The sequence below is a fragment of the Miscanthus floridulus genome, chromosome 13 (assembly GCF_019320115.1).
Source record: "Miscanthus floridulus cultivar M001 chromosome 13, ASM1932011v1, whole genome shotgun sequence".
In the NCBI taxonomy this organism is placed as follows: Eukaryota; Viridiplantae; Streptophyta; class Magnoliopsida; order Poales; family Poaceae; genus Miscanthus; species Miscanthus floridulus.
In genome coordinates this window covers 63,598,520-63,620,806 of record NC_089592.1, presented here as the reverse complement: position 1 = coordinate 63,620,806, position 22,287 = coordinate 63,598,520, and the positions used below count along the sequence as shown (strand labels likewise).

General features: G+C 45.6%; 3 protein-coding genes across 4 annotated transcripts in view; 1 reads left to right on the top strand and 2 right to left on the bottom strand.

Annotated features, from left to right (window-relative positions):
• LOC136502324 (protein ENHANCED DISEASE RESISTANCE 2-like) overlaps window positions 1–1,297 on the bottom strand; it is a 62,346-nt gene extending 61,049 nt beyond the window's left edge. Inside the window, exon 1 of one of the 2 annotated variants that reach the window (XM_066497773.1) lies at window positions 801–1,297. In XM_066497773.1, coding sequence (XP_066353870.1) covers window positions 801–1,079 — 279 coding nt within the window. In that variant the 5' untranslated portion in view covers window positions 1,080–1,297. The remainder of the gene's footprint in view (window positions 1–800) is intronic. The other variant, XM_066497772.1, reaches the window with a different exon arrangement.
• A 2,503-nt stretch (window positions 1,298–3,800) lies between these two features.
• Window positions 3,801–9,373, top strand: LOC136502326 (ATP-dependent 6-phosphofructokinase 5, chloroplastic-like). Its single transcript, XM_066497774.1, has 14 exons — window positions 3,801–4,089; window positions 5,243–5,596; window positions 5,694–5,766; window positions 6,241–6,314; window positions 6,472–6,583; window positions 7,083–7,178; window positions 7,262–7,363; window positions 7,434–7,508; window positions 7,764–7,904; window positions 8,030–8,146; window positions 8,239–8,343; window positions 8,447–8,527; window positions 8,755–8,883; window positions 8,997–9,373. The coding sequence occupies exons 1-14, from the start codon at window positions 3,881–3,883 to the stop codon at window positions 9,183–9,185; spliced, it is 1,857 nt and encodes a 618-aa protein (XP_066353871.1). The 5' UTR covers window positions 3,801–3,880; the 3' UTR covers window positions 9,186–9,373.
• A 3,395-nt stretch (window positions 9,374–12,768) lies between these two features.
• On the bottom strand, window positions 12,769–19,815 carry LOC136499919 (protein ENHANCED DISEASE RESISTANCE 2-like). Its single transcript, XM_066495405.1, has 7 exons — window positions 19,314–19,815; window positions 17,851–17,925; window positions 17,574–17,627; window positions 17,414–17,479; window positions 13,935–13,990; window positions 13,764–13,840; window positions 12,769–12,893 (listed from the first exon to the last, which is right to left on the bottom strand). The coding sequence occupies exons 1-7, from the start codon at window positions 19,590–19,592 to the stop codon at window positions 12,769–12,771; spliced, it is 732 nt and encodes a 243-aa protein (XP_066351502.1). The 5' UTR covers window positions 19,593–19,815.
• Window positions 19,816–22,287: the final 2,472 nt, after the last annotated feature.

The window sequence follows — 22,287 nt, the reverse complement described above, 5'->3', positions numbered from 1 at the left end:
ATTCCACTAAAATTCATGAGATGCACTCATGATGGGCCACCTTGTCTAGAATGGGGTAACATGATCAAAGCAAAAACTACAACCCAGAAATACGCCCCCAAATTGTCAGCTCATCGGCTTACAACCTTCAGCTTCTCCATTCTCATGCCACTCACCGTCTGTGCTGCTCACACTGTGACTGCTGGGGACGTTAAGAGTATATTGGGATATCTTCGAACAATGTAGAGATTAGGATCGTTTCTAATCTTGGTTTGCCTTTATCTCTAAGGGAGGCTACTTGCCCTCTATGCAATGTACTTCGAGACTCAACAGTACAATAATCAATTCCACAAATCAATGTCTCCTACGCAAATGCAAATTTGTGTTTTCCCTAGCAGATAGTCTGCCAGCAAAATATATGATGACAAATTTCTCTGCAGAATCCTGCAGTTCTACACTACTGAATCAAATCAAACCAAAAGTTGCCAAATCACGAGCTGCAAGTGTAAGGAATTCGAGCAGGCATTACTCGCCAGTTTCATCTAACATTCAACAGGTTTCAAAATCAGCTAAACAAAGACGCATTTGCAAACCCTGCGGCAACAACCAGTGAGTCCAGCATCCCGCAAGGATGCGGTTTCAGGCTTTCAGCTAGCCACCAACCGAACGTACCAAACCCCACAACTTTGAGTTAGGCACCCAACCCGCACGACTCTGTCAAGCTTCAACGCGTGATCCACGAGAAGCGGCGCAGCCATCACAAGCATCAGAACCAAAACAGAGGCAAGGAGGAAGGAGAGGAGTGGAACGGGGGAACCGACCAGTCCCGGATGGTCGTGCGGGTCCCGCTTGTACATGGCGACGGACTTGCCGCGGATGACGAGGAAGCGGAGGTGGCAGTACTCGTGGCCGATGGAGTTTACGCCGAGGTGGTACACCCACCCGGAGTACTCCGCCGCGCTCCGGCCGCTGCCCCCGCTCCCGCTCCCGCTGCTCCGGCTGCCGAGGACCGGCGATCCCGCCTCCGAAAGCTCCACCTCGGAGACATCTCCCGCCGCAGCCGACGGCGAAGCCGTAGGCGGACTAGCGGCCGTGGCCATCTCCCGCGGCGCGCGTGGGGGTGGATTCCGACGGTGAAGGGCGGGGGTAAAGTGGGAAAGGGTCAATCAGAATGTGGAGCTGTAATTCTTGACCTCGCAATTATGCGAGTTTTATATGGAAGTACTCAGCTTAGTCCAGGACGGGCCCTCGCCGCGAAGCCGCTGCGCTGGAAAAGTAGCCGTTAGCTTCGAGGTCGCATCGCCGCCGCCGCGTCGCGTATATTTGGTTTGCCATTTGGACCTGAGACCCGTGCTTCTTTGTGCTGGCAAACAATTCTGCCATTTGGCTTGAGGCTTGACAGTGTCTCGATGTCAGTTCAATTTGGTTTGCCACCGAGTCCACCGTGTCCATTTTTAACCATTGGATCGGAGCACATGTGCCCGCCTCCACCTCCGCCTCCGCCTCCGCCTCCACCCTTAGTTTTTTTGCGAACCATGTCACAACACCGTTTCGATCTCGCAATATCAGCCCCCTTCCCTGTCTCAACACACAAGATATGTTGAAAGATAATAAAAAGTAGCACACTGCACATCACCATCGTTTGATTTAGGCTCGTCTAACCAGGGGCAGAGCTAAAACAAATTTGAGGAAGGTGTATCTTACCTTGTGGGGGTAAGGATCTTTGATCTAAGATGCAAATATGGTTTTTCTAGTGTCTTTCTAACTCTACGTGGGTGCGGCTGCACCCATCATGCTGACTATAGCTCCGCGGCTTGTCATTGTGATACTTTGTATATACTACTATGACTCGTGGAACCTACACATGTGCCTAAGAAAAATAGGAGTAGTACTCAACAGCTCAAGTTTGTTGAGACTTGGATCATGGCATCGTCCATCGGCAGTCAGGGCCTCAAAGGGGCATGTTTGGTTGGTATTAAAACCGATGGATAAGCCGGCTGAAGCTGATTTGTTGTGAGAGAAAAATATTGTAGATTTTAGCTAATAAGCCGGCTGATAAGTTCAAGCGAACATGCTCGTGTGAATACTTCGTTCTAAAATAAATTGAGTCACACTTCTCAATAGTAAAACCGCACTTATGTCTTCTGTTGCCGTTTAGCAGCGATGGTTGGTTTAAGTACCGGTTTTGGTTTTGGAAATATGTATTATTAGACTCGTCATAAGATATTTTCATAATAATGTATCTATTTCATATTATAAATATTGATTTTTTCATAAGCTTGGTCAATTTTAGAAAAGTTTGATCACAAATAGAGTTGGAATTACTCCATCTGTCCAAAATAAGTGCACATCTCACATTTTAAGAAGTCAAACAATACTAAGTTTGACAAAATATCTACAAAAGTATATTAGGTTTTGAGATACAAAATGGACATTATTAGATTCTATATATTTTATAATAATATAAACCTATTTAGAAATGCAAATGTTAATACCATTTTCTATAAATTTCGTTAAACTTAAGATTGGTTGACTGCTTGTAATACAAGATGCGTATTTATTTTGGGATGGGTACTTATTTTCTAGATGGAGATAGTACTAATTTTTTATTAAGAAGATAAGAAAAAACGAACTTGGCCACTTGGGTCTTCCTCACATGGGTGTTCTGTGTGCATCAGGGCCTCCGTCGCAACCGTGAGAGCACGGAAGAAGCTCTGCGCACACGTGCACCGTGGAAGCGAGGAGAACTGAGACACGAAAAAGTCGCCAATTGTAAAGATCCTTGGCTTTTGCGAGGGGCATCATCAAGGAGTAAATGTGCCGACACCAAGCGAGCATTTACCCCACTAACGACGTCTCCTCCGCTGTCACTGTTGCTATATTTTTTTTGTTGCGAAAAGTCACTGTTGCTAACAGCTACATGTGTCATCCAATCCAAGAACCACAAAAAAAAAAAACACAGCTGCAGGAGACGACACGGCGTGATCCGGCGCTCTCGAAGGCAAAGCGTGTGCTTGCCAAGCTGTCCGTCTCCGTCGGGCGTCGGCACGCTTGGACTTGGACTCTCCAGCCTTGCGTTTTCCGCTGGCCCGGCAGGTGGGACCCCTGTTTCAATTTAAAGGCCCACGTCTCGGAGCTGGTGAGCTGGACAACAAATCTTTCTTTTGTGTTCTTTCCCGGTGCACGACCACGTCGACAGGCAGCTTGGATCGCGCACTAACCAGGGAAGGCAATCACCTGCGAGACTGCGACGTCGATCTCGCTTGGAGTTGGAGGGAGCGTGAGTGGGAGACTACTGACCGAGCGTGTTGTCTCTGTACGTGCTCGCGATGTCAAACAAGCGTAAAGGACTCGAGAAAATCGAGGGTTTTAGCCCATGCTTAGTTCACGAAAAGTTTTTCTAAAAAGTGTTACAGTACCTATCATATCGAATCTTGCAATACGTGCATAGAGCATTAAATGTAGACAAAAAAAACTAATTGCACGGTTTGGTTGAAAATTGCGAGACGAACATTTTGAGTCTAATTAGTCCATGATTGAACACTAATTGTCAAATAAAAACGAAAGTGCTACGGTACCAAATTTTCAACTTTCCACCAACTAAACACGGGCTTACTCTGGGAAATCGTCAATTTGAAATTCCAAATCCCATGCCAACTTTGAGCTGGTTGTCTACCGTCGCGCAGCATTTGTGGGCTGCTGTGGTCGTCCTGAAAGAATGTTACTCAACTTTGAGCTACTTGTTTAGTGGCTGCCTAACATTTTTTTAGTCCAAGCTTCGACCACGGACCTAATAATTTTTATAGGAAATTAACACATCACGGTGGTTGGTATTGGCAGAGTAGATGACATTTCCTGGAACCGCTGGTGCATTTTACTCCAGCGTCCGAACCCCGCCGCCATGCCTTTGCCGGAACGGCATCAGCATCGGCATCGCATCTCGACTCGAGTGCAGATGTACCCACAGCGAGGCAGGCAGCGCGGCCAGCGCCGGGCACCAACCCCGAAGAGCTGGAAGGTAGGTGCGCGCTCGCCTCCTCCGCCCTCCACTGATTCCCCTGCCGCTGCGTCCCCCCCCCCCGGATTCGCTCCGGTTTCAACCGCCGTAAGGTCGCGCCGCCAACTCTCACGCTTGGACGCTTGGTAGTAGTCAATAGTCATTGATCTGCATTTAGATTCGCAGGCGGCGATGCTACTGGCGGCAGTAGGCTACTGCTTCCTGGGTAGAAGGGGCTGCGGTGCGGGGTTGTAGGTTTTGTATGGGTTGGCTCCGGCCACGATTCGGGAAATCGGGATACATCTAGTTTGAGCTTAATCCTGGGTATAGGAGTCGGAACAATAAGGGCTCGTTTCTAGTTTCGGATCATATATTTTAGAGCTATGCCGAATCCGAATAGCATAGTTAGTACTACTACTTTTATAGTCTTGTGGGTTTACGGATTAATTTGTTCAGCGTCTTGTTAATTGGCCAGTGTGCTGATTAGCCGCTGTGGCCACTGTGCTGATTGATCCCTGTAGTAAGTGTGCTGATTGACATCCACATCTCTGAACTTTGGTATATTGTTCTGGGTGCTGCATTGGTCTTTTGGTGCCCGGTACTTGGTGTTGAACTTTTACACGAGTCAACTTGGTGGAGTTAATGGGTTTGATTTCTTTATGCAATGTTAACACTGTAACAATTCTAACAAATCTCTCTAAAAAAAAAGCACTGTAACAATGTGTATTTTTGTGGTGCTTTCTGATTATATTGTGTCGTGTGTACCGGTGGTTTACCTAAGAAGTAAGTACATCCGTTTTGGACGAGGAGAGAGCTTCATAGATCACTTATTGCTAGAGGCTTGTTTAGCTGGTACTGATGGAATGTTGATTCAGTGCTTGGTAATTTTGCCTATGGAATTAAATATAGTGGCCTTAATATTGAATCCTCGTCCTATCTAGCTGCTATTTGTAGTTTTCTCACCTCTTCCATTGCTCATAGAATCTTTCCTCTTAGATGTCAATATTAAGTACAAGGGGCCGGAGCTTAATTTCGACCCTCTACCCTAAATGCAGCCAATGTTGCTTTACTTGTTTCATGAAATTTGTTTTCCTCCGTGATTGGTCATGTAGAAACAGCTACTTGTCAATCATGTAGATCCAGTATCACTTTCTAATTTCTCCTGTTAGACCAAAATTGTTTTATCAGTTAATTTCTAAATCTGTTCTTGCCATGCACTGATTTAAGACTGTTAACTGCAAAGTGTTACCTGAATTTCTTCTGCAGGTTACTAGAGGACACCGCTTTGAACTCATTGAAATATCTATTGATGGCTGCTGCTTTAAAAACAAGCGGCAGTTTTTGTAGCACACAACAGCAGCAGTTTCTGCAATCAACAAGGGATCAGTTTTTACATGGTTCTTCTCATTCAAATTTCAAATATTGCAAAAGCAAGAAGATAATAAAGCCTGCTCCACTGCATGTTAGAGCTACTTCCTCGAAAGTGGAATTAGACTTTAATGATCCATCTTGGAAGCAGAAGTTTCAGGAAGACTGGGAAAGACGGTTTAATTTGCCAAGTATTGCTGATATATATGATTTGAAACCAAGGCCAACTACATTCTCACTCAAGAAAAACAGGTCTCGCTTACCCCTTTATTTGGCATTGCTTGAATTAACTAGCTTTCTTATATGTAGAACATCACAACATTTTCTCTATCTGCTATTACCCTAGCAGAACTTTTACAGGTGATGAAAACGTGGATATGTGGAATGGTTATGTTAACAATGATGATCGGGCACTTTTGAAGGTCAGTGTTCCCTTAGGATAATGATGTATCACGGGGAGAATAACTTTAAAATGACTAATCGTTGTTTAACAATTCACAGCTCATAGCCATCTCAAAACTGTGTGAGGATAGTTCACCACTCTATTAATAAAGAGGAGATGTTGCTCTAAACATCAGCAATCTGCAATGGGCAAATTTGAATGTTAGCCTTATATTGGTATGCCCAGTGGAAGCTATAACAGGCTCTTTGGATGCTGCCTGGCAGGCAGCAATCTTGGCCACAGGCACACGAAAATGAACGTCTGGGATCCCTTGCCTGGACCAGGCAAGTTCTCAGACGTCAAACCAAAAAGCCCCTTGCAACTGAAGCAGTTCAAAGCATCTGTTACACTCATCATCACTGCATTTAGCATCTCAGGATCCTACAGTTCATGAAACAAAATAGCTACGTTCTTATAGGATATACTGTGAACTTGACATTGCATTCTTCTCTAGGTGATAAAGTATTCCTCGCCTACTTCTGCTGGAGCAGAGTGCATTGATCCTGACTGTAGCTGGGTGGAGCAATGGTATGTTTTCTTTGACACCTGCTTCCGTGCTACTCTTATCTCATATCAGCTTTCACCTTTTTGTTTTCGACAAGAGAGCACCTGTGAGTAGTTTATTTAATTTATTAAATCATTAAAATGCTAGAAGGGTGGAGCAGTGATGGGCAGCTTTCTGTAGGGTGCATCGAGCAGGACCACGCAAGGAGATATACTATGAGCCAGCGGAAGTAAAAGCTGCTATAGTTACCTGTGGAGGTCTATGTCCTGGTTTGAATGATGTCATCAGACAGGTCCTTATCTTTAAGACATGTCCAGACATTTCTGCATTTCAAATCCAAAACTCTTGACATTCATGCGAACATCAACTTGAATAAGGTTAAATCAGCTATGGCCATTTTTACATTAGGGCTATTGATGTGTGCTTATCATATAATTGCTACACTTAGCTAGATATACATAAAAATATGAATTATTTTTAATTTAATTCATGCACATCTCTGATATGAATTGCAAACATCAAGTTGGATCAGTATTCATGGCTGCATAAGATCGATTCCTAATTTATTCCTTCCTTTTCTCACCTTATCCTTAACCAGAAATGCAAGCATAGTAATTTTGAAATGGCTATGGTGCTATCAGCAGATATGTTCTGTATTTTGTTAGTATATGCTTTCTTTTCAGTGGATGATCTTTACTCAATGCTTTGAAAACAGATATATTCTCCTTCTCCAACTTTCTTAGTAGCAGAGGTGTTTGCCTATGATTTAACAAATGTGTTTGCACTTGCAGATAGTATTCACCCTAGAGACCTATGGTGTTAAGAATATTGTTGGAATTCCATTTGGTTATCGTGGATTTTTTGAAAAGGGCCTCAAAGAAATGCCGGTAAGAATGCTTCTCTTTATACATCATTTGCAGAAACTTATTGCTCATGGTGTTCTCAAGATTCATTTTGACAAATCACTCAGCTTTCACGTGGTCTAGTGGAGAATATAAATCTTAATGGTGGAAGTTTTCTTGGTGTTTCTCGTGGTGGAGCTAAAACTAGTGAGATTGTTGATAGTATACAGGTAAGCAATCTGAGATTTTTAATGTATAATAGTTATTTCTCTTTTATAATGATATGAATATGATTTGTAGGCCAGAAGGATTGACATGCTTTTCGTACTTGGTGGCAACGGTACCCATGCAGGAGCAAATGCTATCCATGAAGAGGTTATTATGTCTCTCTTATTCTTTTCATTTTTCATTTAATATTATATTTTCCTGCTTATATGTGACCTGTTAAGGAGTTAAATGTTTGTAAATGAATTATCCATGAGTGTTTTTGGGGAATCCTTTTGAGCCTTGCTCACTGCAAACCAAGTAGGTGCAGACACACGTATGTGCAGAAAAAACATGTTTTACTCGTAGTTCATCTTGTCTTCTTGATTTGTCATATTGAAGGTCTTATATTCCTGACAATTGCAGTGCCGTAAGAGAAAGCTGAAGGTTTCAGTTGTAGCAGTTCCAAAAACCATTGATAATGATATACTTTTGATGGATAAAACATTTGGTTTTGATACAGCTGTGGAAGAAGCCCAACGAGCCATTAATTCTGCATATATAGAGGTAGGCTAATGATACTTGCTATGCAGGCTGTTCTGTAGTTGACATTGTTTAGAGATACAAGGTTTACAGAAAGATGTCGAATGTAGATCATCTTTGTTTTATTTATGATGCCCTACTCTTTTTAGGCACGCAGTGCTTACCATGGTATTGGTTTGGTCAAATTAATGGGAAGAAGCAGTGGATTTATTGCAATGCATGCTTCTCTTTCAAGTGGGCAGGTCGATGTCTGCTTAATACCTGAGGTAATATAAATGTAACTTTTACTATGTTTAAAACTGCCATATGTTTTCCTCGCACATGGATGCAGTAACAGAAGCTTACACTATGAATGAAGGTCCCGTTCACTCTAGATGGAGAATTTGGTGTTTTGCGGCACCTTGAGCATTTGCTAAAGAGTAAGGGATTCTGTGTGGTTTGTGTTGCAGAAGCTGCAGGACAAGTAAGCTGAAATTCACATCTGACTGGCCTCTATCTACTTCTGTTCCATGTATATAGTCACATTTGACTCTTTTTCCCCCTTTCTTTTTTTCCTTCTGTTACAGGATCTACTGCAAAAGTCAGGTGCAACTGATGCATCAGGAAATGTGATATTTAGCGACATTGGTGTTCACATGCAACAGAAGGTTTCTATTTGCTAAGTTTTTTCGTTGGGTGAATAGGGTGAATTTTATGATTTATTAGTAGTCCTGTCGAGTAGAGTTCTAAATGATAATGATTACAGTTTACATCATACTTTACTACTATCTGCCCATTTGCGGTTGCTAAACCAATGATTTCCCAGTTTCCTTCTGTTACCATATTTCTTTTCAGAAGTCATCAATAATGTAATGAGTTTGTCTGCACTTTACAGATTAAGACCCATTTCAAGGACATTGGTGTTCCAGCTGACGTGAAATACATTGACCCAACTTACATGGTTCGTGCATGCCGTGCCAATGCATCTGATGCAATTTTGTGTACCGTGCTTGGACAAAATGCTGTAAGTTCCTCCTTGTCCTAGCACACCTCGAGTGAATACCTTTTCAATTCTACAAGTAGATTGCGCCTGCACTATGTAGTTTCTTACTTGGAATTTGTATGAGATGCCCACAGGTCCATGGAGCATTTGCTGGTTTCAGCGGCATCACTTCTTGCATCTGCAACACGCACTACGTCTACCTTCCCATCACAGAGGTCATCACGGCATCGAAGCGTGTGAACCCCAACAGCAGGATGTGGCATCGGTGCCTCACGTCCACTGGTCAGCCCGATTTCCACTCACCTGCCATCGTCACTGCTTAACCAAATTTGCTAGTTTCAGGCACTAGATTTATGATTCTTTTGCTGATGTGCTTCATTCACATCGCTGAGGTTCCAAGATTAGTTAATAATGCCAAACTGAGAGTAGACTTGGCTGGTTTGTTTGCGAGGGTGTCATTGTCCATTGTTCCAAAGCCCTGGTATTTGAGAAATTTGCATATTAAACACTATGAAGATGTGGCTAGTCCAGTTGGTTAAATGAGATATGCTAGTCACTCCGGCGGCACCCTCCAGCTCCTGAGTTCGACTTCCAGTGAGAGCGAATTTTAGGTTGGGGGTTAAAAAAATCCCTTCGCTGGTCCCGGGTGCCAAAGCACTGGTTTAAAGGAGACGGCCCATCTCACGGGTTAGACGGCCCATCTCACGGGTTACGTCTCTCAGTGTTGGGCCGGGGCCTGGTCCCTGGTGCCAAAGCACTCGTTTAAAGGAGACGGCCCATTTCACGGGTTACGTCTCCCAGTGTCGGGCTGGGGCCGGGGTTCAGGGGTTTTCTCGGCCTGTGTGAGAAGGTCTTCTTCTTACATATAATGCCCCGGGGGCGGCTTGCCCCTCCGGCGCTACTCTACTCCGACAGCTCCACGCTCTCCAGCCAGGACCTCGGCTGCGATGAGTTCTTCGCCGGCTCCACCACAGCCGGCAACGCCACGCACTCCAGCACCGACAGGCACCTCTCCGGGCACGTCTACTCCAACACCAGCTCGTGTCGAGCATAGCCCGGTTGAGCCTCGCTACTCCGCTTCTCACAGACGAGGAGCGCATCGACGCGTACCACGACGGCGAGCCGTTGCGGTACCGTACGATGGAGAACCTTCTCGGCGACCAGTTGGTGCCGGGACTGGTGCCTCATGACCTGGAGACCTGAGGCGCAGTTGCACCTTGCGTGTGACGGACGGCGAGCCTCGGTCGTTCGCAGAGGCCGAGAGACACGCGGCATGGCGCGCCGCGATCAGTTGGAGATGGATGCGGTGAGAAGAACCGCACCTGGGAGCTTGCTGACCTTCCTCGTGGGTCATCCGCGCGATCACCTTAAGTGGGTGTACAAGCTGAAGAGGGTATGAAGCCGGTGCCATCGTCAAGCACAAGGCTCGCTTGGTGGCACGAGGTTTCGTGCAGCAGGAGGGGGGTCGACTTCGACGACGCCTTTGCTCCCGTGGCACGGATGGAGTCCGTGCGACTCCTCCTTGCGCTAGCATGCCCAGGAGGGCTGGCGTGTTCATCACATGGACGTCAAGTCGGCATTCCTTAACGGCGACTTGAAGGAGGAGGTCTACGTGCACCAGCCGCCGGGATTTGCGATCCCCGGCAAGGAGGGCAAGGTGCTCCGCCTGCGCAAGGGCCCTCTATGGCTTGCGGCAGGCACCGAGGGCGTGGAATGCCAAGCTGGATTCCACGCTAAAGGGGATGGGCCTTCGAGCAAAGCCTGCACGAGTCGGCCATCTACGACGGGGCAATGGAGGGTAATGCCCTGTTGGTGGGTGTCTACGTCGACGACTTGGTGATCACCGGCACCAAGGATGCGGAGGTGGCGCATTCAAGGAAGAGATGAAGGCCACCTTCCAGATGAGTGATCTGGGGCCTCTCTCCTTCTACCTGGGAATCGAGGTACACCAGGATGACTCTGGGATCACGCTTCGACAGACCGCCTACGCCAAGCGCGTCGTTGAGCTAGCTGGGCTCACCGACTGCAACCCAGCTCTCACTCTCGATGGAGGAGAGGCTGAAGCTGAGCCGCGACAGCACGACGGAGGAGGTGGACGCTACGCAGTACCGCGGTCTTGTGGGGAGCCTTCGCTACCTCGCCCACACACGGCCGGACTTGGCATTCTCCGTCGGCTACGTTAGTCGGTTCATGCAGCGACCGACGACGGAGCACCAGCAGGCTGTGAAGAGGATCATCCGCTATGTTGCGGGGACTCTCGACCACGGCCTCTACTACCCGAGGTGCCCTGGGGCGGCACACTTCGTCGGTACAAGCGACAGCGACCACGCCGGCGACATCGACACCAGCAAGAGCACGAGCGGGATCCTCTTCTTCCTCGGCAAGTGCCTCGTTAGCTGGCAGTCGGTCAAGCAGCAGGTGGTGGCCCTGTCCAGCTGCGAGGCCGAGTACATAGCGGCCTCCACCGCTTTCGACTCAGGCGCTCTGGCTCGCTCGACTGCTTGGTGATCTCCTCGGCAGAGACACTAGAGCGGTGGAGCTCAGGGTGGACAGCAAGTCCGCTCTGGCCCTGGCAAAGAACCCCGTGTTCCACGAACGCAGCAAGCACATCCGGGTGAGGTACCACTTCATCCGAAGCTGTTTGGAGGAAGGGAGCATCAAGGCGAGCTACATCAACACCAAGGACCAGCTTGCGGACCTGCTCACCAAGCCCCTTGGGAGGATCAAGTTCCTTGAGCTCTGCTCCAGGACCGGGATGGTTCAACTCTCCCACAAGACGACGCACAAGACTTAGGGGGAGAATGATGGATAAGTCTCATGTGTGGCTGGTCTTTGTGGGGCTATGATGCTCACATGGTCATGGTCCTTGTGGCTGTTTTTCTAGTTTTAGACAGCATCTTAGACTAGAGGACAGCATCTTAGAGGACAGCATCTTAGCTAGGACAGCATATTAGCATCTTAGACTAGCATCTTAGACTAGCATCTTGGCATATGCTTGGCTGGCTAGCAGCCTATAAATATGTAACCCCAACCCCTTGGGTTGGCATGGCATTTGTGTGAGCTTGTGTGAGAAATAGACAAGAAAATTGCCCCAACTCCTAGTGTCATCCTCTCTCGATGAGAGTAAGAATTCTCCTACTACCAAGAGTGAGAATTCAGCGACTAACACGTTTCCTCACAGCGACAACCTGGTCTCTTGGGTCCTCCAAGCGCCAGACGACCGTCTCCCGCTCCAGTGCTGAGGCTGAGTACCGCGCGGTAGCCCATGCCGTGGCCGAGTGTTGTTGGCTTCGTCAGCTTCTCCAGGAGCTCCACGCGCCCATTACCTCTGCGACCGTCCGTTTACTGTGACAATGTTAGCGTTGTCTATATGACCGCTAATCCTGTCCACCATCGCCGCACGAAGCACATCGAGATCAACATTCACTTCGTCTGCAACAAGGTTGCTTTGGGACAGGTTCAGGTGCTCCATGTCCATCGACACATCAGTTCACGGACATCATGACCAAGGGCACTGACTTTAGGTCCAGTCTTTGCCGTCCGGGATCCTCCCGCTGCGACTGCGAGCGGGTATTAGACATGTATAGTCTAGTCCTGTATACGTTGTATTTGGACATGTTGTACCCCCAGCCCATTGGGCTATATATATGAAAGGTCACCCCCCCTAGTTGGTGTGAGGTGTTTTCCTTATCTCTCTGTCTCTCTACACGTACATTCACAGCCACAGCATTCTTTCACGAAATGAGATAGGAAGATCAGTTATTTAGTTCAACCATATAAAAATATAGTTGGGTAACCATCCAAAAGCACGATACTGTGAATGGATTAATAATAGAGCAAATAAGGCAGCTAAAATAACTTGCTTCAAAGGTCCAGCGTGAATAGTATAAAGAATTAAATATACCGTTAAAATGTTCGAACATATCTCCATTCATGTGCTTCAAATGCATCTCCAGAATCACCTCCAAAGTTCGTATTAACCCTTTCCTGGTCTCGAAAATCTGAAGACTGACGAAGGAGCATTTCTGGCCCTGCAAAGTAAATGTAACAAATTCGATGTAGGTAAGGGAAAGAATTAACAAATGTAAGCCCTGTCACGGGTAATTTTAACAGAAAAACATGTATGGTTGACTGTCCTGATTATAATTGGTAAACATTTCACAATAGGGTTTACTCAAGTGTAAGATTATTCTACAAGAAAATAGCTGACAAAGATTAGCTGAATAATCTCCTTTGCCACCCACATGCCTGAATGGAACCTTCAACCTCCTTGCAATGTTTGGCCTACCTTGTCACTCATTGATCAAACATTGTTCCTTAGCTCTTCCTCTAAACCCAGCAGAGCTCCCAATCTCCTCTATAACCCAGACGAGTTCCCTATCTCACCATCCCAACCCTCCTTGGCACATTTGGCCTGCGTCATCATCCTCACATTGTGCTCTCCTGGACACACATTATCCACTCGACTAGGTGAAACTGTTACACTAGACAGCAAGGAAGGGTATGGATATAGCAGCAGAGTTCGCTAAAACTTTGTTTGGTGATGAGAACAGGAAAAAAATTGAGGATGTGAGGACAATCAAGCCACACACAAAAGAAGGATTTTGAGACAGAGGAGGTTGATGGCATAAAACAATAGCTGGAAGATAATCATTTAATCTGTTTATCATTTATTTTTCTTTTTCTTTTTATGTTAAAGCGAGGGTAAGGCTTGCCACTGACACCCTTCCCCAAACCCCGCACAGAGCGGGAGCTCTCTGCACTGGGTACGCCCCTTTTTTTTCTTTTTATGTTAGAGGTGTTTTAGGGAGGTGAAAGGAGGTGGTGGGAGGGGATGAAAATTTCACCACTCACAGATTGGACTTTTCTAGTAAAGTTAATGCTGCAGCTTTAATTCTTACCTTTACCAATTCTTACAAGTTTCCCCAAGCCTTGTGCATATCTCCTAACCCGAGGACGATGACCATCAAGATTAATCCTACAGTAGTAGAAGTGTAGAACAGTTTTTTAGGTTTCAGTGTTTCACTAAAGAGAACTATTCATAAATCAGAAAAGGACAATTGATTACATACTCATTTTGATTCTGCAATCTGTTCCAGCTAACCCCTCTCATCAGATCATAGTCTGCCTGTAAGAAAACATCAAGAAGAAAGATGTGTAATGTGTTAAGTCAAACAGACATGAATGAATCAAATATAGCAGAACACAAACAGCTGCAAACTTAATGAGCTGAATGCATGTTAAATATTGCTGTATAGTTTCTGCCATAAAGCTAAGGGTAGCACAAAGAACCGGCTACTTGCCCTTCCCTGCAGAGGCTCTGATTGCTTTTAGGGTCCTTTTTGTTTGTCTTTCCTCTAATCAATACATGATTTTCTTTTATAGAGATGAGCTACTTATCCCCTAAGCAAATATCCTAATGGACTTAATCTAATCTTATTCCTTTCCCTAAAACCGGATAACACCATCTAGTTCAAACTAACCACGACAAAGATGATAGCCAATAAGACCCAGAAAGACACTGTGGGGCTTGGCACTCGAGCTGAGGAAGTTCTGGTCAGTTACAGTCCTAGCGGCGCAGGTAGTGTGTCTCCGCCATGGGTGCAGCAGGGGTGTGAATGTCGATGTTGTGGTCGCTGATGTTGGTGGCGCAGGCGGTAGCAGCCTCACCAACAGCTGCATCTCCACCGACAATTGCGGCTACACTGACAGCCAACAGTGACAGTGGCGTGGAATCTGTCAGTGTAGCCGCAATTGTCGGTGGGGATGGAGTTGTTGGCGAGGCTGCTAGCGATGCTGGTATGGCAGCCTGGGCCTTTGCTGGTGGGGACGAAGGCGGGTGATGCCGCAGTCCCCAGAGCTGAGGACGTCTAGATTGGAGGAGCTGGTGGTGTCTCAATTGCAGATGGGAGGGCACACTTGTTCAGTGGAGTTGCCGGTGCCGCCACTGGAGCTGATGCGGCAAGCGTGGATGATGGTGGAAATGCCGTTGGTGCAGATGATGAAGGTCCTGATGCCGCTAGTAGTGTACCAGCAGGGGTTGTCAAGGAAGTGGTTGCCATGGGTGCTGCAAACCGGCAGCTGACCACATCGACAAAGACCAGCCACCAGCCTCATAGGTACACCCAGGGCCGGCCCTGTGTTTTTAGGGGCCCAGGGTGAAACCAAAATTTAGGGGCCCCTTATATACACATGAACTAAGCACTTTATATGTATAAATTGTTAATGATAAACGCTTAGTTGCATATACAAAAGCGATATTCAGAAAAAAAAAAAAACAATTCATATATAATAAAATACCTTAAAATTTTATTCTGATGTTCTCGATGCGAAGTCATTAATTATGATAGATACTCTAGTTCCTCGACAACAACCAGTCAACCATCACCATCTTGTTTGGATCTCTACGCTAGAATTACTCTTATAAAAAAACTTACGTATAGATCTCTCCGTGATTGTATTAATTCATCTACTCATGCTCACTTTTTCTTTTCTCTATTTGACGAGATTTTGTACAAAATATTTTTTAAAAATAAAGAAAGCATGTAAGCTTTACTGTACGTGTGCATGCATAATCATGTGCGCTTTGAAGAGGCAAGAAGATAGTGAAGGAAACTAGCAAATTGCTCTGGCTTTCATGTCTTGTTTAATAGGAGAAGATGAAGAAAGCTAGTTAGCATGGTTGCTCAGGGCCCACCAGATCGAGTTCGCAAAGTAGCTCGCATGAGGATCGTCAGGTTGTTGCAGAGCGGTGTACCTGCAGGCTAGCAACGGCGCAGACTATTCGCTGGCTTGCTGCTGAGCCTTAAATACAGTATTCCTGGGATGGGGCCCCATGGGATCGGGGGGCCAGGGCGGCCGCCCCGCTCGCCCGCCCTCAGGGCCGGCCCTGGGTACACCCATGGGTCTGCTCTATCTTGCAGTAGCAGTACCATACTACCATCGTAGTGCAAGGCTTGTCATCGTAAAGGTTGCGAGCCATATCTTCTCATCTTGCATCAAAGCACTGGTTGGATCGGTGTAGCCACCGCAAAGAATCAGTGGTGCCATCAAATGCTGGAATGCGAAGTTTGGGGACTCTAGTAGTGGCTGACATGGAAGATGGAACGATCTGAAGTGAGGATTGGGTGCCAGGGCGGAGGCAGCTATATGGCAAGGTTTGGCAGCCGCCATACCTAAAAAAACAGTAGAAAAGACCAAGTATATATACTGTATATATACGTCAATACGTTATATGGGCTGGCTTGCTGGGTCTGGTGTGCCTTATGGTAGCAAATCCAATGCAAGAAGCTAATACGTGTGGCAGCCCGCATGACGCGTCTCGTTTTCTTTTCCATGATCAATCGGCTTCTCCGCCGGTCCGTATCCTCGAATCCAATTAGAAGTATAGAATGACAAAAGCCTAGCGTCATGCGACGGCCGTACCGCATGCAAAAGGCAGCGACCAGCGAGTCGGACGCTGGCCTGTGGATGGAAGCCGCGAGTCCGAGTACAATTATACAACGATGACACCATAGGTTCAAAAAAGAAGAGCAAATACATAATACATAATGAAAGGTATTATAGAAGTTAGAATTGTAATTGATTATATTTTTATGTTAATTAATTTACCTAAGGATATACATTGATACTTATTACACAGAGGTAATTTAAGTGGCAAATCCTATACTTTTGGATTTCTATTATATTTGCTAATCACAAAGTAATATTTATTTATATAATGTTTAAGTTTGCCCTTACATAGTTATCTTTATATATGATTGATCTTTATAAACTTCGCCACACCTAAAAATCATTCCTGCCTCCACCACTATTTGGGTGGGTTTGTGTTAGAACTTAGAACAGGGGTGGAATCGATCTAATCTGGGTGTAGGAGGAAAAAATCAGTGATAGGAAAGGTTGCAGGATCAAAGGCCCTGGATACCAAATGATAAGGTAAAGCTAAGGATAGCAGAAAGAAGTGAAACAACCAGCTAGTCACCCTCCATGAGGAGGCTCTGACTGCTTTTAGGGTTCTTCTTGCTTGTTTCTAAGGGATACATGACTGTCTCTTATATAAAGAAATGATCTACTTATCCCCTAAGCAAAGATCCTAACCGACTTAATCTAATCTTATCCCTTTGCTATCGAACTCAATAACACCATCTAGTCTAATCCAATCATGGCACTGTTCACACACACCAGGCCTGGTCCCACTACCATAACACAACATCAACAGGAGCTGTACACCAAACAATAAAAATAGTCTTTCTGCTGAAGTGAATTGAGCAGTAGTATTACATGAAAGTCGACCCAGAATTGCACAAGGTTATAGAGGATGCATCCATAAACACAGTACACCTAATTAATAGATTACTGCTACACGTACAGCCATTTGAATCTCAAGATCTAACGGTTAAAATCACCTAGATGGGAAGCTCGTAAATACATGGCATTATTCAGATACATTTTTGTACTTGAGTTGTACACACAGCCAAAATGGCTGTATGTGAAATGTTTACCTAAATAATAGCAGTTAACTTTTTGATGGTATTTGCTATTAAATACCAACCTGTTGTTTGGCTTGATCAAATGCTTCAATCCATTTCCGGGCTTCACCAGGAGCAGCACATGCTATCTATCAAAAACGCAAAATCACTAGCATTTTAGTTGCCATGGACTCATGGACGAATGCTGTTTACAGATTTGCATGTACACCATAAGCTGAGTACCTCTCCTTTCTTTGTTTGATTCAACCGATTGTACAACCTCAGAACATAAACATCCTACGTTTAAGAACATAAATCAGTTATTTGTTATGATAAAAAAATGAGACATATCTGAACAAACCAAATAGCACCAAAAAGCTGTATATTTGTCATATGGAAATCAATGAAACAATGTAATGGTTCCAATAATTCATGTAGCAATGAAATAAGAACATATACATATACTTGTCAATTCATTATGAATCTAAGGACTAAACAAAGGTCGGACTCGGAGCACTACCCCATGATTGACCCTCCGCCGACCAAGCTCCTCCACCATCAGAGTGTGACTAACAGCACCTTTTCGGATAGGTTCCTGAAACAAAATGTTTATGAAGAAATTAGCTTCCATAAGAATTTCCAACAGAAAAATGTGAAAATGAGCAGAATACCACTATACCAGCATGAATACAGATAAACTAAAACAACCCCTGAATGCAAATTCCACTCAGAATGCACTTGCATGAGCGAACCCAATCTATTGACTGCAACTTCCAGTGCCCAACAACTTTCCAATTTTCATTCCAAGATTTCTTGTTTGTCTCCAGTTACTTAGGGTGCAAATCCGTACCAAATTAACAACACAAAGTGGCAGTTCAATAGTTGAGCAAATAGAAAGCCTGAACAAATAGATCCAACAGACAGGTGCTGATCCAATCTGGGGTTTGTTTGGTTTGAGGAACAGGGTGGTCCATCATCTTCTCATTCCTTACTTTTTTATTTGGTTTGTGGAATGGAATGGATTGATCCGCCACCACCTCATCCCTCATATGTAGGGATGCAAGTTATAATTACTTTGGGTCATTGGGTCGACCCAGAAACTTGCTCAAATGAACACCATTAGGTACCCACTTGCATCCTTACTCATACGCTAATAATCAATATAAGCATGAGGGATGGAGTCATTCCACTAAAATTCATGAGATGCACTCATGATGGGCCACCTTGTCTAGAATGGGGTAACATGATCAAAGCAAAAACTACAACCCAGAAATACGCCCCCAAATTGTCAGCTCATCGGCTTACAACCTTCAGCTTCTCCATTCTCATGCCACTCACCGTCTGTGCTGCTCACACTGTGACTGCTGGGGACGTTAAGAGTATATTGGGATATCTTCGAACAATGTAGAGATTAGGATCGTTTCTAATCTTGGTTTGCCTTTATCTCTAAGGGAGGCTACTTGCCCTCTATGCAATGTACTTCGAGACTCAACAGTACAATAATCAATTCCACAAATCAATGTCTCCTACGCAAATGCAAATTTGTGTTTTCCCTAGCAGATAGTCTGCCAGCAAAATATATGATGACAAATTTCTCTGCAGAATCCTGCAGTTCTACACTACTGAATCAAATCAAACCAAAAGTTGCCAAATCACGAGCTGCAAGTGTAAGGAATTCGAGCAGGCATTACTCGCCAGTTTCATCTAACATTCAACAGGTTTCAAAATCAGCTAAACAAAGACGCATTTGCAAACCCTGCGGCAACAACCAGTGAGTCCAGCATCCCGCAAGGATGCGGTTTCAGGCTTTCAGCTAGCCACCAACCGAACGTACCAAACCCCACAACTTTGAGTTAGGCACCCAACCCGCACGACTCTGTCAAGCTTCAACGCGTGATCCACGAGAAGCGGCGCAGCCATCACAAGCATCAGAACCAAAACAGAGGCAAGGAGGAAGGAGAGGAGTGGAACGGGGGAACCGACCAGTCCCGGATGGTCGTGCGGGTCCCGCTTGTACATGGCGACGGACTTGCCGCGGATGACGAGGAAGCGGAGGTGGCAGTACTCGTGGCCGATGGAGTTTACGCCGAGGTGGTACACCCACCCGGAGTACTCCGCCGCGCTCCGGCCGCTGCCCCCGCTCCCGCTCCCGCTGCTCCGGCTGCCGAGGACCGGCGATCCCGCCTCCGAAAGCTCCACCTCGGAGACATCTCCCGCCGCAGCCGACGGCGAAGCCGTAGGCGGACTAGCGGCCGTGGCCATCTCCCGCGGCGCGCGTGGGGGTGGATTCCGACGGTGAAGGGCGGGGGTAAAGTGGGAAAGGGTCAATCAGAATGTGGAGCTGTAATTCTTGACCTCGCAATTATGCGAGTTTTATATGGAAGTACTCAGCTTAGTCCAGGACGGGCCCTCGCCGCGAAGCCGCTGCGCTGGAAAAGTAGCCGTTAGCTTCGAGGTCGCATCGCCGCCGCCGCGTCGCGTATATTTGGTTTGCCATTTGGACCTGAGACCCGTGCTTCTTTGTGCTGGCAAACAATTCTGCCATTTGGCTTGAGGCTTGACAGTGTCTCGATGTCAGTTCAATTTGGTTTGCCACCGAGTCCACCGTGTCCATTTTTAACCATTGGATCGGAGCACATGTGCCCGCCTCCACCTCCGCCTCCGCCTCCGCCTCCACCCTTAGTTTTTTTGCGAACCATGTCACAACACCGTTTCGATCTCGCAATATCAGCCCCCTTCCCTGTCTCAACACACAAGATATGTTGAAAGATAATAAAAAGTAGCACACTGCACATCACCATCGTTTGATTTAGGCTCGTCTAACCAGGGGCAGAGCTAAAACAAATTTGAGGAAGGTGTATCTTACCTTGTGGGGGTAAGGATCTTTGATCTAAGATGCAAATATGGTTTTTCTAGTGTCTTTCTAACTCTACGTGGGTGCGGCTGCACCCATCATGCTGACTATAGCTCCGCGGCTTGTCATTGTGATACTTTGTATATACTACTATGACTCGTGGAACCTACACATGTGCCTAAGAAAAATAGGAGTAGTACTCAACAGCTCAAGTTTGTTGAGACTTGGATCATGGCATCGTCCATCGGCAGTCAGGGCCTCAAAGGGGCATGTTTGGTTGGTATTAAAACCGATGGATAAGCCGGCTGAAGCTGATTTGTTGTGAGAGAAAAATATTGTAGATTTTAGCTAATAAGCCGGCTGATAAGTTCAAGCGAACATGCTCGTGTGAATACTTCGTTCTAAAATAAATTGAGTCACACTTCTCAATAGTAAAACCGCACTTATGTCTTCTGTTGCCGTTTAGCAGCGATGGTTGGTTTAAGTACCGGTTTTGGTTTTGGAAATATGTATTATTAGACTCGTCATAAGATATTTTCATAATAATGTATCTATTTCATATTATAAATATTGATTTTTTCATAAGCTTGGTCAATTTTAGAAAAGTTTGATCACAAATAGAGTTGGAATTACTCCATCTGTCCAAAATAAGTGCACATCTCACATTTTAAGAAGTCAAACAATACTAAGTTTGACAAAATATCTACAAAAGTATATTAGGTTTTGAGATACAAAATGGACATTATTAGATTCTATATATTTTATAATAATATAAACCTATTTAGAAATGCAAATGTTAATACCATTTTCTATAAATTTCGTTAAACTTAAGATTGGTTGACTGCTTGTAATACAAGATGCGTATTTATTTTGGGATGGGTACTTATTTTCTAGATGGAGATAGTACTAATTTTTTATTAAGAAGATAAGAAAAAACGAACTTGGCCACTTGGGTCTTCCTCACATGGGTGTTCTGTGTGCATCAGGGCCTCCGTCGCAACCGTGAGAGCACGGAAGAAGCTCTGCGCACACGTGCACCGTGGAAGCGAGGAGAACTGAGACACGAAAAAGTCGCCAATTGTAAAGATCCTTGGCTTTTGCGAGGGGCATCATCAAGGAGTAAATGTGCCGACACCAAGCGAGCATTTACCCCACTAACGACGTCTCCTCCGCTGTCACTGTTGCTATATTTTTTTTGTTGCGAAAAGTCACTGTTGCTAACAGCTACATGTGTCATCCAATCCAAGAACCACAAAAAAAAAAAACACAGCTGCAGGAGACGACACGGCGTGATCCGGCGCTCTCGAAGGCAAAGCGTGTGCTTGCCAAGCTGTCCGTCTCCGTCGGGCGTCGGCACGCTTGGACTTGGACTCTCCAGCCTTGCGTTTTCCGCTGGCCCGGCAGGTGGGACCCCTGTTTCAATTTAAAGGCCCACGTCTCGGAGCTGGTGAGCTGGACAACAAATCTTTCTTTTGTGTTCTTTCCCGGTGCACGACCACGTCGACAGGCAGCTTGGATCGCGCACTAACCAGGGAAGGCAATCACCTGCGAGACTGCGACGTCGATCTCGCTTGGAGTTGGAGGGAGCGTGAGTGGGAGACTACTGACCGAGCGTGTTGTCTCTGTACGTGCTCGCGATGTCAAACAAGCGTAAAGGACTCGAGAAAATCGAGGGTTTTAGCCCATGCTTAGTTCACGAAAAGTTTTTCTAAAAAGTGTTACAGTACCTATCATATCGAATCTTGCAATACGTGCATAGAGCATTAAATGTAGACAAAAAAAACTAATTGCACGGTTTGGTTGAAAATTGCGAGACGAACATTTTGAGTCTAATTAGTCCATGATTGAACACTAATTGTCAAATAAAAACGAAAGTGCTACGGTACCAAATTTTCAACTTTCCACCAACTAAACACGGGCTTACTCTGGGAAATCGTCAATTTGAAATTCCAAATCCCATGCCAACTTTGAGCTGGTTGTCTACCGTCGCGCAGCATTTGTGGGCTGCTGTGGTCGTCCTGAAAGAATGTTACTCAACTTTGAGCTACTTGTTTAGTGGCTGCCTAACATTTTTTTAGTCCAAGCTTCGACCACGGACCTAAT

Bases quoted from the DNA above. Each gene is read 5' to 3' on its own strand.
- LOC136499919 (XM_066495405.1), bottom strand. From the start codon at position 19,592: ATGGCCACGGCCGCTAGTCCGCCTACGGCTTCGCCGTCGGCTGCGGCG. The intron at 13,841-13,934 runs GTATGTAATCAA...CTACTACTGTAG, and splicing joins AGATTGCAGAATCAAAATGA to GATTAATCTTGATGGTCATC. The intron at 12,894-13,763 runs GTAAGAATTAAA...TTTACTTTGCAG, and splicing joins ACTTGTAAGAATTGGTAAAG to GGCCAGAAATGCTCCTTCGT.
- LOC136502326 (XM_066497774.1), top strand. From the start codon at position 3,881: ATGCCTTTGCCGGAACGGCATCAGCATCGGCATCGCATCTCGACTCGA. The intron at 4,090-5,242 runs GTCGCGCCGCCA...TTTCTTCTGCAG, and splicing joins CCGGTTTCAACCGCCGTAAG to GTTACTAGAGGACACCGCTT. The intron at 7,905-8,029 runs GTAGGCTAATGA...TACTCTTTTTAG, and splicing joins TTAATTCTGCATATATAGAG to GCACGCAGTGCTTACCATGG.